The sequence below is a fragment of the Pan troglodytes genome, chromosome 17 (assembly GCF_028858775.2).
Source record: "Pan troglodytes isolate AG18354 chromosome 17, NHGRI_mPanTro3-v2.0_pri, whole genome shotgun sequence".
In the NCBI taxonomy this organism is placed as follows: domain Eukaryota; kingdom Metazoa; phylum Chordata; class Mammalia; order Primates; family Hominidae; genus Pan; species Pan troglodytes.
The window spans coordinates 80680343-80701987 of record NC_072415.2 but is presented as its reverse complement, the minus strand read 5'-3'; the positions used below and the strand labels follow the sequence as shown (position 1 = coordinate 80701987).

General features: G+C 37.4%; 1 protein-coding gene across 1 annotated transcript; it reads left to right on the top strand.

Moving 5' to 3' along the window:
* The first annotated feature begins 957 nt into the window (after positions 1-957).
* LOC104003204 (Gilles de la Tourette syndrome chromosome region, candidate 1) lies at positions 958-21202 on the top strand. Its single transcript, XM_054672083.2, is given in 5 exon segments — positions 958-1081; positions 5377-5394; positions 6395-6411; positions 9043-9221; positions 21049-21202. Coding segments are annotated over 5 exon segments (411 nt in total). The 5' UTR covers positions 958-1014; the 3' UTR covers positions 21179-21202.
* Positions 21203-21645: the final 443 nt, after the last annotated feature.

The window sequence follows — 21645 nt, the reverse complement described above, 5'->3', positions numbered from 1 at the left end:
AAATATCTCTCATTTTTCTCCATTTCCATTATTCCCACAGTAGTCCAAGCTAAGGTCATCTTTCTCCAGTAATATGCCATCACTTGCTAACTGATCAAGCAATATCCACACTGCAAACCTCCTTCATATGATCTATTCTCCCCTGCATAACCAGAGTGGCCCTTTCAAAATTCAAATCCAGTGTCACTACCCTGATATGGTTTGGCTCTGTGTCCCCACCCAAATCTCATCTCGAATTGTAACCCCCATGTGTCGAGGAAGGGACCTGTAATCCCCAAATCTCAAGGGAAGGAGGTGACTGGATCATGTAAACAGTTTCCCCCATGCTGTTCTCATGACAGTGAGTGAGTTCTCATGAGATCTGATGGTTTATAAGTGTTTGACTGTTCCTCCTTCATAGGCTCTCTCTCGCCTGCCACCACGTAAGACATCCCTCCTTCCCCTTCTGACATGATTGTAAGTTTCCTGAGGCCTCACCAGCCATGCGGAACTGTGAGTCAACTAAATCTCTTTTCTGTATAAATGACCTAGTCTCAGGCAGTTCTTTACAGCAGTATGAAAATGGACTAATATGCTACCCCATCTCCATCCCACTGCCATCCTCCCTAAAGCCCTATAGTAGATTGCTGTTACTCTTAGAATCAAGACCAGACTGCTTCCGGGGTCTATGCCACCTTCTGTGGTTTTGTCCTCAGCTAGTTTACATCACATGCCCCTCCTCTTCCTTTCTCCACCACATTTCACATTTGCCATTTACTTTTTTTTTTTTTTCATTTCAACCTTCCTTTGCTTTTACCCTATCATGCTCCCTCACCCCACAAAGCTTTTGTACATTCTGCATCTTCTTCCTGGAACATTCTACCTCTCTCTGCATCTAGGTCTCTGCCTGAGCTCAGGTTCCCTAAAAAGCCTGGTCTGAGGCAATGACTAAAAAGGCTCCTATTTTGTTTAAGGACGTGCAAACTCATGGCAAGAAGATGAGGAAAACAGCTACGGAGGGAAGGATGAGAAGCAATGCAAAGTGACATATACCATCCTGGCCACATCTTCCCAAGTTGGGTCCTTTGCTGGGTGCACTCATGTGGCCATGAGGGACATCTCAGAGAGGCTGCAGAAGTAAGCAAGATCTCTTTCCTGAAACAGTTTGCTCATCAGAAAAAGGGAGAAGAGGAAATGAATCTTCCTAGCTCTTTCAAGGTCTTTTTTCCTCATTACTCAATTCCCTGAACAGGGGGTTAATTCACTCAGTTTCAGATTGTGACTTCCAGCCTCATTATTTGGGAAGCCAGGCTGCAAACCATAGTACATTATTTTATCCAAACCTTGAAGTAATGGGGAAAACATTAAAAAAAAAAAAAAAAAAAAAACAGAGACTCGGGTGCACAGCTGGTTAGATTGGCTGTAGGTGGCAGCCAAGGGGAAAGCCTGGCCTTCTGAGGTGCAGACTGGTCACGTTTAGGCAGGAGCATGGGTCAGCCAAGGCTGTGGCCTAATTAGAGGATACAGTGGAGCATGAAGTCAATGGCGACGCACTCTTAGAATGTGGCTACGCCCCTTGTAACCACTATGGTATTTACAACCATTCTAAGGACACAGAAAACTTGTTCATAGTATTAAGAAAAAATGGTATATAAAACTGTGTATAAAGTATGTTTCAATTATAATCTTTAATTCTGTTAGAATTATTTTTTCCCAAGAGTATGCATTAACTTTACAATTTTCTTTAAAAAAAAAATGGAAGAAAACAGTTTCTCAAGAAGAAGGGTCAACAGATTCCACAGTAATGACTCAGGAAAGTGCAAGCATTGCAGGGACCAGGAACACCCAGCCTGGCAAGAAGCCAAAACAGGAGGGAGCGGGCAGGGGAGCAGCCCCGAAGCAATGTTAGGAGGCTCTGACCACTTTCCGAAGAACGTTGTATCTCCAAGGCCTTCACTTCTCTATCTGTAAATTTCAAACAAGATCCCAGTGTGTGATGTTCCCCTTCCTGTGTCCATGTGTTCTCATTGTTCCATTCCCACCTAAGAGTGAGAACATGCGGTGTTTGGTTTTTTGTCCTTGCGATAGTTTGCTGAGAATGATGGTTTCCAGCTTCATCCATGTCCCGAAAAAGGACATGAACTCATCATTTTTTATGGCTGCATAGTATTCCATGGTGTAGATGTGCCACATTTTCTTAATGTAGTCTATCATTGTTGGACATTTGGGTCGGTTCCAAGTCTTTGCCATTGTGAATAGTGCCGCAATGTTGTGGGGTGGGGGGAGGGGGGGAGGGATAGCATTAGGAGATATACCTAATGTTAAATGATGAGTTAATGGGTGCAGCACACCCACATGGCACATGAATACATATGTAACAAACCTGCACGTTGTGCACATGTACCCTAAAACTTAAAGTATAATTTTAAAAAAGTTCAAACAAGATCTTCATTTGAGTATAATGAAGAGAAAGTGAGGATATGCATCTGAAAGCTGACTCAGAAACTCTGACGCTCTTCCTACATTTCCTAACTGCTGCCAATGGAGAAATGTCCTATGTCACTTTTCCTCACAGAGACTATGGCCTTTTACGAATTTATCTTTTTTTCTGAAACTTCTCTCTAACTTTATTTGACATTGCAGTACTAAATAATAGATGTGAAGCTTTTCACATCTGTACTGGAAAAAATATGTTACAAAATAAAGTTGTATAATGCCTCCAGCTATCATTATAACTGAACAGCAGAGAATATTTCAAAATATTTTGAAAAAAGATTGTTATGATAAATTTGCACTTCAGGCCGGGTGCAGTGGCTCACACCTGTAATCCCAGTACTTTGGGAGGCCAAGGCGGGCAGATCACGAGGTCAGGAGATAGGGACCATCCTGGCTAACACAGTGAAATCCCGTCTCTACTAAAAACAATACAAAAAATTAGCTGGGCGTGGTGGCGGGCGCCTGTAGTCCCAGCTACTCAGGAGGCTGAGGCAGGAGAATGGCGTGAACCCACGAGGAGCTTGCAGTGAGCCGAGATCTCGCCACTGCACTCCAGCCTGGGCGACAGAGCGAGACTCTGTCTCAAAAACAAATAAATTAAAAAAAAAAAAAAAGAAAAATTCGCACTTCAACAAGTGGTTTTTCTTTTACTGTTGGGATGTTTCTGCACTTTCCAAATTTTCTACAACCAGCATAAATTTCTCATATTTCAAGAAGTATCTATTCTTCTAATATCCATAATGAAATGATCTATCAATTTAAGATATATTTTTAAGTGATGATGGGCAATACTAATAGCATGAGGTGGCTCGGGCATTCTCATAATTATTAGAAAAAATATCCAGTCTATTTGGGAAACAATTACGTCAACTTGGGAAACAACTGGAAAAGTGCATATCACTTTTAAATGATTACATTCATTGCTGCAGGAAATTTTTTTATTTTTTGAAACTGACTCTCACTCTGTCGCCCAGGCTGGAGTGCAGTGGCACAATCTCAGCTCACTGCAACCTCCACATCCTGGGTTCAAGCCATTCTCATGCCTCAGCCTCCCAAGTAGCTGGGACTACAGGCATGTGCCACCACATCCAGCTGATTTTTGTATTTTTTAGTAGAGACAGGGTTTTCCCGTGTTAGCCAGGGCTGGTCTCGAACTCCTGGCCTCAAGTAATCTGCCCACCTTGGCCTCCAAAAGTGCTAGGATTACAGGCGTGATGCCTGTATCCCAGGCTGGCCTGGTGCAGTAATATACCCCCAAAATTCTCCCCCTAGACTAATTTTAAATGTTGGTAAAATTTCATGCACAGACAAATGTGGATTACCATACCTTACATGATCTTGAAAAATAAAAAATATATAAAATGTCCCCAAATTGTACAATATAAATGATTACATGAATATATCCTTATTGTGACCATCATAAAGCCATTAGAAATTAAATTTATAGAAAAACTTTAACTTTTAATCATGAAAACGTTTAAATATATGCAAAATACAGAGAACAGTATAATAAATTCCATCATTTCCATCACCCAGATTCAACAATTATCAGCACAGTACCAAACTTACTTCATTCATACTCCTACTTACTTTGCCCCTCTCGAGTACGTATTTTGAAGCAAAATCCTGACATATTATTACATCTATAAATTCCTCAGCATGTGTGCTTCCAAGATAAAAACTTTCAGAATATGACATTATTACACACAAACATTAATAATTCTTAACATAAAATATCTAGTCAACATTACAAATAATTTGTATTTTTCTCTATGACAGAGGAATTTCAATTCTTCTAACGACATGGGAAATGCATAGAAAGGGAACTGCAGGTGCAAATCTGTATATACAACATTATTCAAACATGCACACACAAGTGTGGAAAGAGATTATACACGGGCCTTCCACAATTGCATATCTGTCCCTTCAGCTGTCCACAAGCCCCCTTGTCTTCTCACATTTCTGATCTGTCACATGTCCTACCAGGAGTCCTACTCCTGTGAGTTTATATGTTAGTAGGTGAACATGAGTGGGCACTCGGGGTGAACCAAGCCCATCTTCCAGCATGTGCCTTCCAGATGAGTTTTGCTGTTCTCAAAATCATTGTACATGTACTTTATGGAAAGATATATATGTAGATTTGGGGATTTCCAAAATCTTTGTAAAATTTTCTTCTCAAATGTCATAGACCTAGTGCAGCAAAATGTTTATAAAGTTAACCTTCTGTTAAAGAGATAATGCTTTCCAATTTACATACTGAATGCTTATTTTTTCTTCTATTTAAAAAATTAGAGCCAACATATTATTGCCACACTAAATTGTGAATCAAATTAGCCAGTGCTTGCCAGTCACCTACTATCATACCTGCAGCACAGAGAACATACTAGAAATGGAGGTGATTATGGGGCCATGTTTTATGTTTATCCCTGAAGATTAAAAAAGAATATATGGCACTAGCTTTCCATCTAAGAGAAACAGATTGAGTAAATTTTATTTATCTTCCCTACTTTACCACATATCTGAGCATTACTTTTTACACATATCAAACTATATGATCTAATGATAAGCCACATATAACCTGTTTTTTTAACAAAGCCTTTGTACTCCTTGCCTGTATTGTTTTGAGCTTAACCCTCTTAAATTCTCCATGTTTCTCAACTACTACAGGGTATTATTTCACCATTCCATATAACATCCAAGAAGGAAATCTCTGATATTATACGTATTTTCAAAATTGAATTAAAGGCAAGTATAAGTAAAGAAAATTAGTAATGAGTGACTAGAAACCTTTTTAAGCCGTAATCCAGGTTTCTACAACATGAACCTAAATGATAGATGTGTTGTCTGCAATAATTATTTTAGACGAGGATATTCTAAAGACCTATATTTACATATATCTAGCTATAATATGCACTATTAGTGAATGTAACATGAAAGCCAACTTAGATTTTGAGTTTGAATTTTTAAAAAATCTACTATTATAACAGAAGGAAGAAATCAAAGGTCGTGTCCCAGCCTTTGCTCTCCCCGTAAGAGAGAGCACTTCCCATGAGCCAGACTTCCCTTCAGCGCCTTATGACTCAATAGTGACTGTGAAGGACATCGCCATCTATTCAATATACTATATTTGGATCATGAAGCAAGTAGTGTACGCTGTCGAATATAATTCAGAAAATGCTAGTGGTTTGTAAATATTACTTTTTAAAATAGTACAAAATAAGTATACTCTTAACAGTGCTTGTCAAGAGGAAAAAGAAATTACCAGCCTGCTGTCTTTAGAAAGCATATGTGTCATAAATAATTTAATAAAAGACAGCTCTAAAGAGGGAGGTTTCACAACGACTGTCAATAGGTGATGTGCTTATATGCACAAATGTGGTGTGTGTGTGTGTGTATACGTATGCGAGCATGCGTGTGTGTTGTAGCAGGAGAGGAAAAGGGGTATTTAGCAGAATCATCTGGAGCCATTTCAAAATATACCTTCCTTCTTTCAATTAGGACTTCATGTAACAAAGGTTTATCAAGTGTCCATCAGGTACAGACAGCTTTTAGTATGTGCAACACCCCTATCCTTTAATATCACCCCTTCAACAAGACACATATTCGTGGATGTGTTGGCTCTGTCTCTGGAGGTGAGAGATAGTGTATGCTGTGCTTAATCTGTTTACCTCTACAAAAGTCTTCCTTATCTTTAATTAAAGACTCTTCCACACAATATCCAAGGAGGCAATATATTATCACATCTATTTTCGAGCTAGAAAACAAAAAAGACACCAAAAATTTGAGAAATTTCTCCAAGATTACACAGCTAGCCATTAGTAAAGGTAAGATTTGGGCTCCAAAGAGCAGATGAGAATGCATGCCATGGACAGGCAGATGACCCTGGGGGAGAGAGAAAAAGGAAACCATCAGGACTGAGCCAAGCATGGCCAGTTCGTCCTTCTCACCAGCCAGGGAAGGGACATGCCTCCTTCTCCTGGAGGAATGTCCAGGATGAGGGGCAGAGGAAAGCGGAAGTCCCAAATACAAGTCCCTCCATAGGAAACATGAGCCCATCTTTTAAGATTCTCCCTAAGAGCAAATACTTGTTCTGAGGGGAAACAAGTGCCTGGATGAGCACTAGAGCAGTGTGAGAAGCAAGGTTCAGTTTGTGGATTCTTCTTGAAAGATGGAATGCATATTTTCTCTAGCTTCCCTGTTTAATCATGCCTTATTATGCCAAGTTTACATGATACTTAAGATAGAGAAAACTTTAGAAACCCAAATGAACACACTTAGCACAGCCTATCTAAGGAAGAAAATTCAGTGTGTCCACATGGCTGAGCTCCCAACTCCTACCTATCGATTGTATACAGTGTACATATAATCTCTCCATTTCTCTCCTCATGCCAGTGCATAGCAAAACACTCTGGCTCTCTCCCATGGGACTCTCACAGCCATGTCAAGTTCATCCTCCTTCTCTCAAGACTGCTTTTAAAATCCCAGTGTGTGTGTGTTTGTGTGCATGTGTATATTCTACTCTGCACGCATCATTACCTCCTTCTTGTTTTCTTATTCCTAATTTCCTCTTTAATTATTTTTTTTCTTTTTCTCTTTTTTTTTTTTTTTTTCGAGAGGCAGTCTCACTGTGTCACCCAGGCTGGAGTGCAGTGGTGCAATCTCAGCTCACTGCAACCTCCACCTCCCGGGTTCAAGTGATTCTTCTGCCTCGGTCTCCCAAGTATCTGGGATTACAGATACACCCCACCACACCCGGCTAATTTTTGCATTTTTAGTAGAGATGGGGTTTCGCCATGTTGGCCAGGCTGATCTCCAACTCCTGACCTCAAGCGATTCACCTGCCTCAGCCTCCCAAAGTGCTGGGATTACAGGTGTGAGCCACCATGCCCGGCCTCCTCTTTAATTATTATCAGCATTTCCTACACCAAATTTCACACTACATATCTGTTTTCTTCTCCTCAAAAAACGTTCAAATAGGCCTATTCAGAGATTCAAAGAAAATTGAAATCTTCCACAATGGTTAATAAAACAGTTGTTATGACATATAAAAAGTGTGGAGATTATCCATTGATTTTGCATAATATTCATGGCAGTTAGCTCAAGAATTCTGGAATTGGCTTCTCAATTGCTTTCAGGCTAATATTGAAGTCTAAAAAGAAGAAAAAATAAAACCTTAATAAATTAGAAAATTAATAGAAAATTAACAGATTAATAAAATTAAATAATAAATTAAAATTAAAATTTTATTTATTTAAAAAATAATAAAATAAAATTTAAAAATTAAAACCATAATAAAAAGTTGTCCTCCAACTAAGAAAAAGCTCCAGGAGTCCCAATGACCCCAAACACTCACTCCCATTAAGGTAATCTCCATAAAATGCACTGAATGAGTGACTTAAATGAAAAATAGTAATAATTCCACAATTACAAAATAAGGGAGATTGTATGCAAATTTTTGTAGGCTTTTCCCCCCCATATTCCAGAGCTAAATTGAGCCTCTGTCTAAACCCTCTTGTTTTTCTCCTCCCCTGAGACAATGTACAACATCACAGCATGAATTCAGCAGGGTGCAGGACATCACATACAGAGATCATTGCTTCTGAAGGGTTTTCATGTGCACAAAGACAGGCTGCAGGTGGTGCAGTGAAATTCAGAAATGCACCGGAGTATCATGCATCCTGACTCAACCATCCCATCTGTATATATAAAAAAACGGGATCCTCGCAAAGCATACATTGATTCATTTCTATGCTGATTCTTATTTTATCCATGGCCTGTGGGCATATGCAAATATTTTTAGCTAGGTCAGTATCACATGCATACACACCACACATGGCAGACAAAAATTGCCACCTACCAGCCTTCTTTAAATAAACAAATTCAAACAAGTCAAAACCAAAGACGGTCAAGGAAAATAAATGTGTTGTTATAATTAGGTGATGCTTTCATAATTCCATTTGGATATTTTCCACAAACTGCAAGTAGGTTAAATCCCCAAGTAAAATCTACATTCCTCCCAAATGTATGATTCACAGGTGTAGCTGCAGCCTAAGGGAGAGGGCATCTTGCTGATGCAGCCAGTCCCCAGGAGGTCTGCATTCCACCCTGTGCCAGGTCTCCCTCCATAGCATTCCAAGAAATCCCCAGCCGACCTCAGAAAGAATCACATAGCGTACTTTCTGAGAAAATAATAAGCCAAACAATTAAATTAGTTGACAGCAAATTTCTCTTCATTTCATTGCAATCTGAATGTGAATTTTCAAGTTGTCTAATAGATTAAAGCGCTCATGTTTGCATCCCTATGTTATCTCCATTGATTTTACTCTTGTCATTAGTATAATGCTTGCAGGACTGAGCCAAAACATCTGGAAAAAAGCACAAGATTAAGTATGGATCTCCTCTAAACTTTTGTTTACATCTCACAATTTTTTTTAAAAAAAGCACATTCATCAACACAAAATTTTGTAACTAAATATTACACAATAAATTAAATAGCAAACTTGGACTACTTTCAATTAGAACTATATTAATGCAACTCAGTTCACAGTCCCCATTTTACTTTGTCAGATCAGAAAAACTCATCAAAATGGAGACCTGCAAATAAGAGGAGGAAGAGGGAGGAGAGAGAGCACAGAAATCTTCCAAGTGGCTTCAGTGACAGAAGGGGAGGAGTCACCACCTGCCATTTGCATGTAAGTGTTTTTGTTCCTCTGGTTTATTGCTCCTATTTATGCATGCGTGTGCAGGTATGTATTAGCTATACCAGAATTTAATTTTCTATATATAATCAACACATCCCACAAAAGGTTTGAAATAGGTGCCATTCATATTAAAGAATGTACATAAGTCACTCCTAAAAGCTGAGAACTTTCTAAACACACAAAAAACGGTACCTAGTTGCAGAAGTTGCCCAGAATGTGGTCACCAATGATTGGACAGTAAGAATCAAAGTAACTCAGGAAAGAGGGTTTATTTCTAGCCACAGAGGTCCAGAAGGCATAACAGAGAAAAGGGGACTGAGAGGACCCTGACGTGATGTTAAGATAGGTGAAGAAACGTGTAGAAAGAAGACAAATGACAAATAGTTGAAACACAGGGAAAAAAAAAGTACATGATTCAAACATTTCAATGTGGTCACCATTATCTTCACTACTTCTACTACTATTTATATTATTTATGTACATTAAGGACCTGTATTGGAACACATTCAAGGCAAAAACTTAAAGCAACAAATGAAAACATTAGTGTGATTGGAGCAAATGTTTTGTGAAAGGAGTACTAATCAAAAATAAGGCTAAAAATAAAAACTGGACCCAAACTTTGGAGACTTGGAAATCCAAAATAATAATGTGTTTAGATTTTAACCTATAGGTAACAGGAGTCATTAAAGGGTTTTATGCTGTAACCTATGTAAAAGAGATGTTTCTGAAGTATTCAATTGGTAGTGATGTTAGGAGGAATAAAACTGGGAAAAGGACACAACTTCAACCAAATAAATGAGGTGTGTTCATTCCAATGCAAGACAAATAAAATTTTTATGAAATTCTCTACTTCAGTTTTGAAAAAGACAAATGGATGTTGACAAATCAAGGCATAAAACAAAGTCGGAGGCATCAGGGTCAGAAATATGTCTGTGGTATTTCTTTTAGTCAAACAGTTCAGAGGCAGGGCCCTGTTCAATAATTAAACATTTGTTCTCAATGCACTCTATTGTGTCACTCCAGAATATCCAGGAAGCAAAAAAAGATGATTGTAGGTCACTCAATTTCAATTGGAAGGAATTTTGACCAATGAAGTAAGCACACAAGTAATTTCTCCCAAAATATTGCAGAGTAGCTGGAGTCAGTGCTGTGAGTGCAGCCGAGAGCAGTGAGGGGCACAGTCTGTGGTGGCAGGCGCTTTGTCCTACGTGCTGCTGCACATCAGGATTCCAAATCACACACTTGGGAGGGAGCTGACACCTTATCCTGAGACGACAACACCAGCATGTCCAAGGTTTCTCTTGCATGGCTGTGACCCAGAAGGGACAACTGGTCAGGCACAAAGCTGAGATTTCTGCTAGGGTCAGTCAGACCAGGAAACACTGTTTTATTCCACACTGCTCAGGGCCTCAAAGAGCCTCATGCTTACCCAGCTCTGCCTAACACCTCCCATTCTCCAAAATGATCTGGCAACACTCCCACTAATATCCCTGCCATGGCATCATCCTCACTTCCATCTGACTATATCCCTTCAGGTATTAGAAAGGAAACAACCTATTTATTTTTAATTAATTATGAAAAATACTTAATTAGTTATTTATACCATCATCTCATTACATGAAGGACTTGAGCCAGATTTCAGAGACATGTATAAGAAAATGAGATAATAAATAAGTCAGAAATTTGAAGAAAAAAGATGAAGGAAGGAAAATAAGATGATAGAAATAAAAGTCATAAAAAGATGATATTATAAAGTATATATTGAAAATCCACTGAGTAGGGCTCATTGGAAGAGACTGGATATTAAAGCTTTAGAAACAAGTAAATATGAGATTGGTTGATAAGTCTATGGACCTGTATTCACTGCAGGTCATTGGAAGAACTGAACTGAAAGTAAAACATAAGTCAGTAAAATGCCCAGAATAGAAAGAGATACATAGTTAAGATAAATGAGAAAAACTAAGCAAAGCCTGCTATCGTGATTGTTGAGAAAGAGGAATCATGATGCCCTGCATTCTCGTGGGGACAGGGACCCAGCAGAAACAGCTCTGCCACAATTCACAAAGTAGGTGGGATGGTGTGGAATTTGAAATTTTACCAAGATGTCTATGGCTACCTTGTCCAGGTCACAGGCTGGGGAATTTAAGTCTAAAATTTTGCAAATTTCTCTCTGAGCCTCTTGGCAACCAAAACAAAGTAAAGAGGAAAATCATGAAACTGTAGCAGCATTTCACAAATTGGTATCTGTTTAATGCTGTTCTGTCAGATCATAATTGAAATGCCCACATACTACACACATGATGTAAGAAATATTGGCAAATTCAGGATTTAAATAAAGTTAATGTTTGTTTCTTCTTAACTGTTCAATCACACACAGCCGTTAATATGATGATTACCATATAAAGGGGCCAGAAACTTTTTCCATGTGCCACTTACCAGTCTGCTTAGAAAAAGACTGCAGAACACAATCTGGGGAGTAATGACTTAAAAAAATTAATGATGGAAAACCCTCAAAAAACTGTGTATAGAAGAAATATACCTCAACAAAATAAAAGTTATACATGACAGATCCACAGCTAGTATCATACTGGATGGGGGAAAACTGAAAACTTTTTCTCTAGTATCTGGAACATGACAAGGATGCCCACTTTCACCACTGTTATTCAACATAATACTAGAAATCCTAGCTAGAGTAATCAGACAAGAGAAAGAAATAAAGTGCATCCAAACCAGAAAGGAAGAAGTCAAATTATCCTTACTTGCAGATGATACAACCTTGTATTTGGAAAAACCCAAAGACTCCACCAAAAACCTATTAGAATTTATTCACAAATTCAGTAAAGTTGCAGTATACAAAGTCAACATACAAAAATCAGTAACACTTCTCTGTGCCAACAGTGAACAATATGAAAAAGAAATCAAGAAAGTAATCCCATTTATGATAGCTACAAATAAAATAAAATACCTGGGCATAAATTTAACCAAATAGGTGAAAGATCTCTGCAATGAAAACTATAAAACATTAATGCAAGAAATTGAAAAGGACACACAAATATATAGAAAGATATTCCATGTTTATGGATTGGAAGAATCAATATTGTTAAAATATCCATATTATCCCTACCCCAAAAATCTACAGATTAAATGCAATTCCTTTCAAAATACCAATGATATTCTTCACAGAAATAGGAAAACTATCTTAAAATTTATATGGAACCCCAGAAGACCCAGAATAGCCAAAGCCAACCTGAGCAAAAAGAACAACACTGGAGAAATCACATTACCTGACTTCAAATTATACTACAGAGTTATGATAACCAAAATAGCATGGTACTGGTATAAAAACAGACACATATATCAATGGAACAAAATAGAGATCCTAGCAGGAAATCCATATCGTTACAATGAACTCATTTTTGACAATGGTGCCAAGAATATACATTGGGGAAAGAGTCTCTCCAATAAATAGTGCTAGGAAAATTGGATATTCATATGCAGAAGAATGAAACTAGATCCCTATCTCTATCCACATACAAAAATCAAATCAAAATCCATTAAATACTTAAATTTAAGACCTCAAACTATGAAACTACTACAAGAAAACATTGGGGAAACTCTCCAGGATTGGTCTGGAGAAAGATTTCTTGAGTAATACCCCACAAGCATAAGCAACCAAAGCAAAAATGAACAAATAGGATCACATCAAGTTAAAAAGCTTCTACAGTAGCAAATGAAATAATCAACAAAGTGAAGAGACAACCCGAAATATAGGAGAAAAATATTTGCAAACTATTCATCTGACAAGGAATTAATAACCAGAATATATGAGGAGCTCAAATAACCCAACAGGAAAAAATTCAATAATCCAATTTAAAAATGGACCAAATATCTGAATACACATTTCTCAAAAGACATACAAATGGAAAACAGGTATATGAAAAGGGACTGAACATCATTGATCACCAGAGAAATGCAAATCAAAACTACAATGGGGTATCATCTCAACCCAGTTAAAATGGCTTTTATTCAAAACACAGTAAATAACCAATGCTGGCAAGGATGTAGAGAAAAGGGAACCCTTGTAGACTGCTGATGGTAATATAAATTAGTACAAGTACCTCAAAAAACTAATAATAGAACTACTATATGGGCCAGCAATTCCACTGCTAGGTGTATACCCAAAAGAAAGGAAATCAGTATATCTAAAAGATATCTGCCCTCCCATGTTTACTGCAGCACTATTCCCAATAGCCAATATTTGGAATCAACCTAAGTATCCATCAGTGAATGAATGGATCAAGAAAATGTGGTACATATACACAATGGAGTACGATTCAGCCATTAAAAAAAAATGAGATCCTGTCATTTGCAACCACATAGATGGAACTGGAGGTCATTATGTTCAATGAAATATGTTGGGCACAGAAAGACAAACTGCATGTTCTCACTCATTTATGGGAGCTAAAAATTAAAACAATTGAACTCGTGGAGATAGAAAGTAGAATAATGGTTAACAGAGGCTGGGAAGGGTGATGGGGATGGGAGCAGGAAAGTGGGGATGGTTAATGGGTAAAAAAGTATGATAGAATGATTAAAATCTAGTATTAGATAGCACAACAGGGTCTATAGTCAATAATAATTTTTTGTACATTTTTAAATAAATGTGCATAATTGGGATGTTTGTAACACAAAGACATGATACATGCTTTCGGTGATATATACCCCATTTGCCTTGATATGAATATTATATGTTGGATGCCTGTATTAAAATATCTCATGTAGGCCAAGCATGGTGACTAACTTCTGTAATCCTAGCACTTTGGGAGGCCGAGGCAGGAGGATCACTTGAGGCTAGGAGTTTGAGACCAGTCTGGGCAACATGGCAAGACCCCCATCTCTATAATTTTTTTTTAATTTACCAGGCATAGTGTCTGTAGTCCCAGCTACTTGAGAGGCTGGGGCAGAAGGATTCCTTGAGCCTGACAGGTCACTATCCTGCTGTGAGCCAGGATAGCACCACTGCACTTCAGCTGGGTGACAGAGTGAGACCTTGTCAATAAATATATATAATGTTTATATATATTATATATAATGTATCCCATAAATATGTACACCTACTATGTACCCATAAAAATTAAAAATTAAAATTAAAAAAGATGAACGGCGAAAAGAAAAAAAATGTTCAGGAAAAATTTAGTTTTCCTTAGGAATCAAGAATTAGGAAACACAGCATTCTTTCATAAAAAGAATTGCACAACACATTTTCCATAGGGAATATGTTCCAAGTCCCTCAGTGAATGACTAAAACTTTGGATAACACTGAACTCTTTACACACCATTTTTTTTTTCAATACAATAAACAAGACAGCTACTAAGTGACTAACAGGGGGAGGTAATATCTACATTGAGGATACACTGAACAAAAGGATGACTCATGTCCCAGGTGGGATGGAGCAGGACAGCATATTTCACCACACTACCCAAAATCAACAGGGAATTTAAAAATGTATGAATTGTTTATTTCTGGAATTTTCTACTTAATATTGTTGGACATCAGTTGGCCTCGGGAAGCTGAAACCACAAAATGTGAAAGTGCAGATGAGAAGGGAGGACTACATTTATGCTGGGAATCCCCATGAAGGTCTCACTGTGTGTATGGAACACAAAATCCACAACCTCGGCCCTACAAAAAAATGTCCTAATAGCATTTCTCTGACAACATCCCTTGACATGGTCACATGCATAACACTGAAGAAAATATGTACATGTAGTTAAAAAAAAAAAAAACAGGATGGGTGCAGTGGCTCATGCCTGTAATCTCAGCACACTGGGGAGGCTGAGGAGGGTGGATCACCAGAGGTCAGGAGTTCGAGACCAGCTTGGCCAACATGGTGAAATCCCATCTCTACTAAAAATACAAAAATTAGCTGGGCATGGTGGTGGGCACCTGTAATCCCAGCTAATGGGGAGGCCGAGGCATGAGAATTGCTTGAACTCGGGAGGCAGAAGTTGCAGTGAGCCAAGATGGTGCTACCACACTCCAGCTGGGGGGTAGAGCGAGACTCTTGTCTCCAAAAAACAAACAAACAAACAAACAGGCCAAAACTATTGTCTGATTCTCTAAATATGTGGTTTTCTAGTGGTCTAACTTGATCCCAGAGTTCTAAAATTTAGAAAAATAAGAAGAATAGATTATCACATGCACTTCAAGTAATCTTGAAGAGATGTTATAACCTGATATCTAAGCTAAGATATCCTACAGCTAAGAGTTAAAGCTCTTTGGAAAGCATTTGCAGATAATCTACAGCACTAATTAAAGACAGATTGATTTATTTTGTGCACAAACAAAAAGACTAGGATTTTAATCCCTTAATAAAAGTTTTGGATTTATGCTTTAATAGAAAGCTCTGAAACTTGTCCATCAGGTAGATAAAGGAAAGGTTGGCAGAAAAGGTCAAGTATCTCACCAGCAATATCAGATCCACTGAAACCAAAGGTCTCAAAGTTTTGCATTATAGAGCTTATAATAAGTATTTTATACTAGAGAATTTTTAAAGCAGGTGTTATAAAATGCCCATTTAAACCATTTAAAACTTCTTTCCAGATTGCAGTCAAAGGACATCTAATTTTAGTGAAGGTAACTTCTTGGTGTACCTCCAAGATAAATTGAATACAAAATGTAATCCCAAGTAACTAAATGAGTTAACCTGCTACATAGGATTTTAGTGATAAGCCAATTATATTTAGAGAATGCCTGCCAAAAATAATGACTAGATTTTCAGAAAAATTGATCTTGAGCCGTTCTTACTGGTGCAACTTTGAGAGCAGGGCCACATGCCTACTGAGGAATGGCCAGTTTTTGAGAGTCACACCTTGTTGTCAGCACCAGAAGAGTCTCCCTTTTCAGTCTCATGTCAATAAAGCATCCAGCATTCAGAACAGTGTCATGTCATTGAGAAATAAGATAAAAATAGAACCCTAATATGGTTCTATTTGCCCCTTTTAAAATTGATCTTATCAAAGAGAGTGTTCTTACTCAGCTAGACATGTGTGGGGGCTTCTATCTGAGCCTAAAGAGCTGACCAGGGCCCAGAGTGGCAGCTGTTATGAGCTCTTATACCCAAGTTCATTCTTCCCTGGTGCAGAGTCAAAGACTTACCTACCATCTGCAAGGAACAGACCTATCTGTCTTACATTATCCTCATACTTTGTGCATTGTCTAGTGTCAATATTGCTGTCCCTACTTAACAGGAAGCCCATGCTAAGCTGGAGCCAATGGCTAGAATCAGTCCACATGAGCTTCCTGCCTACTTTGGCAGAGATGATCGTGAAACTATGCCCCTGCCTCCCAGCATCACATGAGATGCTTCTTCTGACTGAGCATAACCAATTTCCCCATTCTGCTGCAACTGTCAGAGTCTTTAGGCCTCATTCTGTGATTCAGGGCCCCTGCTATTATTATACCAGGAATCAAAGAGTGACAAGAAAAATAATCAAAAATATATTTTGTTTTTTAACAAAATAAGAATAAAATTATGTAGCAAAAGACAACACACAATGATGTTAGCACTCAGAAATGGGTTTTTTGCAAGTTGATACGCTGAAATATGTCCTGAGGCTTGTCTTGGATAAGATCTACATACTGGTCTCTGGCCAAGTTGCTGTGAATCATTGCAGGAGACATTGAAATCTAGGTTCTAATCTTCCTATACTCCTCTGTAAAAGCAGCCTATCACACAGTGCTCTTGGGTTCTTTGAGCTTCTGAAACAAGTGAAAAGGAGACACTGTTGTACTGATACTCTCTAGGGAGTGAATTGCCACCCCCAACATGCTATCTTCCTTCTTATTCATCAATGCCTTCTGTACAAAATAAGCCAATGATAAACCCACATATGTTGAGCTCCTGTCAAATTCAAAGTGCTCTGCCAAGGAGGAAGGATAAGCCATTCGTCCCACACTCAGGAAGCTAAAAGGCAAAGTTGGGGTAATACATTTTATATATATATATATATATATACACACACACATATATATACACACATATATATACACACATATTATGTATATTATATATAATTATGTATTCTATATTTAAAATATATTATAAACATATTTTATAATATATGAAAAATATTTTTAATATATAAATATATAATTATATATTTTATAATGTATATATATTATATATTATGTACTATATATATTATTACCCCATATATATGATATATAAACATATAGGTTTTGGATTCAGCCTTGGTCACTTTGCTTAACCTTAAAGTATGGAAGGTGATCAGCAGAGTGTTTGGCCCAAAGTAATTCCTTAAGAAACTGTAATTATTATCTATAATATATCCAGAAAGTGAGGGGACTTTGAGGATCATTGTTGGCCTAATATACATCAGTAACTATTGTAGACACATATTTTATACATTGACTCCTTGGTAAGTCTACTTAGGCTGTACGGAGGTGTGTGTGTGTGTGTGTAGTCATCCCTTGGAATGTGGCAAAATTTCCATAACTTGTAAATATTATAGCAGGACTGGGTTCAAACCCTGACTCTATCTGGCTCAAAGCCAGATACCACCACAGAACACTGGTGCTACAGTCCGAAGCTACCCCGTCCAATATGGGAGCCACTAGCCAATATGGCTATTTAATTTAAATTCAAATTAGTTAAATTAAAAATCAAGTTGCTCAGTTGCACTGGCCACACGTCCAAGGCTCAAAAGCCACACATGGCTTATGGCCACAGTGTTGGATAATAGAGACAGTAGAACATTGCTATCAGCACCGAAAATTCTACTGGGAAGCACCAATCTAGATAAAAAGATGAACACAATAAACATTTTTCACTGGCCAGAAAAATGATGGTATCTGTTAAGTTAAAGCAATGATAGAATGAAGGAAGTGATCATTCTGTATCCCTGAGTGGGCTGTGATAGTCATAGTTAAATAAAACTCTCACCTTCACCTTTAGGTCTCTATTATGCAGGAGTTAGGAAGCAACTAAGCTCCTAGAAGCTGCTATTATCTGTCTGGTTAATATGCTTTCATCAAGCTCAGAGAAGCGTTCTGTTAATGTAAGTTTGTCTCCGTTTCTTCAGTAAACTGTTACCAGTGAAATAAAATTGTGTGGAACTGTCAAACGAGGTGTTAGGAATGTCACTGTGCACACATGCGAGTATCAACTCCTTTGCAAGTTTGTTCAAGCTGTTAGCTCTTTTCTTTGGTGCTCAGTTAGATACTTGTTTGTGCTTTTTCTACTTAAAACAATAGTAGAAATGACCAAGTGTTTGAATTAGCCTCCTTTTCAAGAGTTCAGTTTAGCCAGGTTTTTAAAAAATTACTTATAGAATAGAACTTTCATTTCATTTTTATTCATTTGCTTAATCAATAAATATTTGGAAAAAAAGAAATATTTGCTTATCACCTGCTCTGTATCTATCTGCTGCTGGGCTGGATGCTAAGGATGCAAAAATTAACCAAAATAAACTGGGCCCCTAATGCCACAGCATTTAGAGTTTTTGGTCTTCTCTCACCATAAAATATTTAGATTTTACTACAAAAGATAAAAAAAATGTATAGGAAATAATTTGACTTACATAACTTAGCAAATAATGACACATCCCAAGTATGACAAATTAATCACCACTGGAATATAAATTCTTGTTCACCATTCTCTTTCCTCTTCCTTACTATGCCTCTGTCTTATACTACAAGCCCTGTAAATATTACACTTATTCTCAGAGAAAATTCGGATATAAAGTTATTAATTTTTTTCACAGATGGAAAGAAAGAAGTACAAAAAAAACCCCCACAATTATTGTTTCAAGTTTATACACTATGTAGAGATCCTAGAAATAGAAATCCTGCCTGGCAAAGAAAACCAGAACTAGACAGAGGTTAAGGTTAAAGTTGTGAACACACAGATTCTATTCAGGAACAATTGCAAAGGAGAAAGAAAACCAGGTTCAATTCAAATATAGCATGGACAAGTGGAGATTTATAGCCAAGGAGGAGGGTGAGGTCAGTGGATGGAAAATTACTGAGAGGAAACATCAGATGTAATGGGAATTCTGGCTAAACTGACTTCATAGGATTCTTGGTGAAGGTGGGCCAGGATGATCACATACCACAGGTTATGGGGATGAAGAATTTGATTGTAAAACCACATTCAGATCTTTGAAAGTCTGCTTTCTATGTCACTACATTTAAATTATAAATGCAAGTGAGTTGTTACCAATGCAGCATCCTAAAGCTGAGTTAAGTAGCCACGAAGATTCTATGAGTAAAAATCCTTTCATTTCATCAAATTTGGCCAAGAAGGATTCTTTAAAAGGTGAGCCTACAAAAGCCGACGTGATTGAACATTGTTTCATGGTCTATGCAGTCAATTTGTGTTTTCCTTATGGCCTGAAGACAAGTGGCCATGAGCAGTGAACATTTTTGACTGGAGTCTAAGAACCCGTATTGTTTCTAAATGCAATCTAATGGAAAATTCCACTGGGAAAGAAAATCACAAGTCAACCTAAACCAGTAAGATAATATTAAAAGAACAGAGAATGGACAATAACAATAACTCCATTTTTATGTAACACTTATCTCTATCATGAAAAAGCAAATTGTCTTAGTATTGTCTGAAAAACTTGGAAGACTAAGAACATGCTAAGCAAGAATTAGTCCTGTTAAGAACATTCAGAACAGAAGCTGCCAATCTTAATAGCAACTGTTCTTTTCAAAAACTGTATATTCAACTTTCTGTGTATTTTGACTTTGGTTAGAAGAGGTAAGAAAATAAGAAGATGACTACCTATTTAAATATGAAATAAAATAATGCAACAATTTTGCATTTCTTTCTTTCCCAGGACCTCACACAATCACTTCAAATGCTGCCATCAAAAAGGAGAACATTTTGGTATAGGAAGCAGATTGATTTGTAAAGATCAGGATGTGGTTTGTAAGAGATATAGGTTCTACATTCATTTTTCTATGTGAAAAATACAACAGTTATGTTGCATTGACTATAGAAGGCAAGACAACTAAAAGAGACCCACCAGATTTCTCTTCATGGGTCTAATTTTACCCTCAATTTTTCCTTTTCTAAATATGAAACTTAAATTTTTGTCTTCTTCCTTTAAACACTCTTGGTCATACATCAGCGGTTTCCAAGTCAATACTTTGCCTCCTTAATTTCAAATTCATCAAGCTTTAAATTGATTTTGAAAACTTTTTTCCATTAAATAAATGTTTTAAACTCTTTCTGGCCAATTAACTTTGTTTGCTCCCAAATAGTACTTACTAGGGTAGCCCTTCTTATTCATCTAATCATCCTGTCATCATAAAATTCTAGTATTATTTTCTAACAGTTGAGTACAATGCATTTTCCTTCCCCCAAAGAATTCACAATTGACCTTAAGAGGCAAATGATACACACATATTATGGTAAATAAAAATACAAATCAGTAAATTACACATTCACCAAAGACTTTTTAAGAATGGTGTTTACTGGACAGCCGAAGTAATCAAAAAAGTCTATTTTTAGAAAAAGTGCACTTAATTGGGTTCTAAACAAAGGAAAGACTAGAGAGGGAAGACATTCTATACAAAATAAAAAGAGAAATGATAACTGTTAGGAACAAAAGCAGAAATGACATGCACATCTTATATTTCAGAAGGCAGTGACAAGCCAATTTGGCTATAGGGAAAGGTTTTCAAAACTTTCTTAATCACTGAGTTTTACTGACCTTCTTTCTAGAATGTTCAGGACTGGCAATAACTTCCCCTCAGTGATGTAAGTACATTCATGTAAAAAAAAAGTATTAGACCCAGAGAAAATGTTCATTGTTTCTAAACAATATTTCTGTATTTCAGGATCTTCAAAATCCAGGTAAGAAACACAGTGAAGAACTCATCTACTGCAAGCTTGGCCCCATCCGTCAGTACCAATGAAGAGAGACAAATCAGGATAGAAAGACATCACTACCGTCTCTATGGTCAGTGATATTATGGACTAATGAATAAAAATAACTGCTTTACACAGGATTCTACAATGTTCTACAGTGATTTCATATACTCCTTTCATTCTTGCAATGACCCAAATTTAAGTGTTGTGTTTAAACCGAAGTTAGGCACACGTTAATATCTCTACTTTACTAATGAAAAAAACCCGAGGTTAGGTAATTTATCCTTGCTCGTCTTCCTGTCAATGACAGAGGCACACTTTTTATATTTATTTTATTTTTTATTTATTTTATTTTTTTTATTATACTTTAAGTTCTAGGGTACATGTGCATGACGTGCAGGTTTGTTGCATATATGTATACATGTTGCTGTGCTGCACCCATTAACTCATCATTTAACATTAGGTATATCTCCTAATGCTATCCCTCCCCATTCCCCCCACCCCACAACAGGCCCCAGTGTGTGAAGTTCCCCTTACTGTATCCAAGTGTTCTCATTGTTCAATTC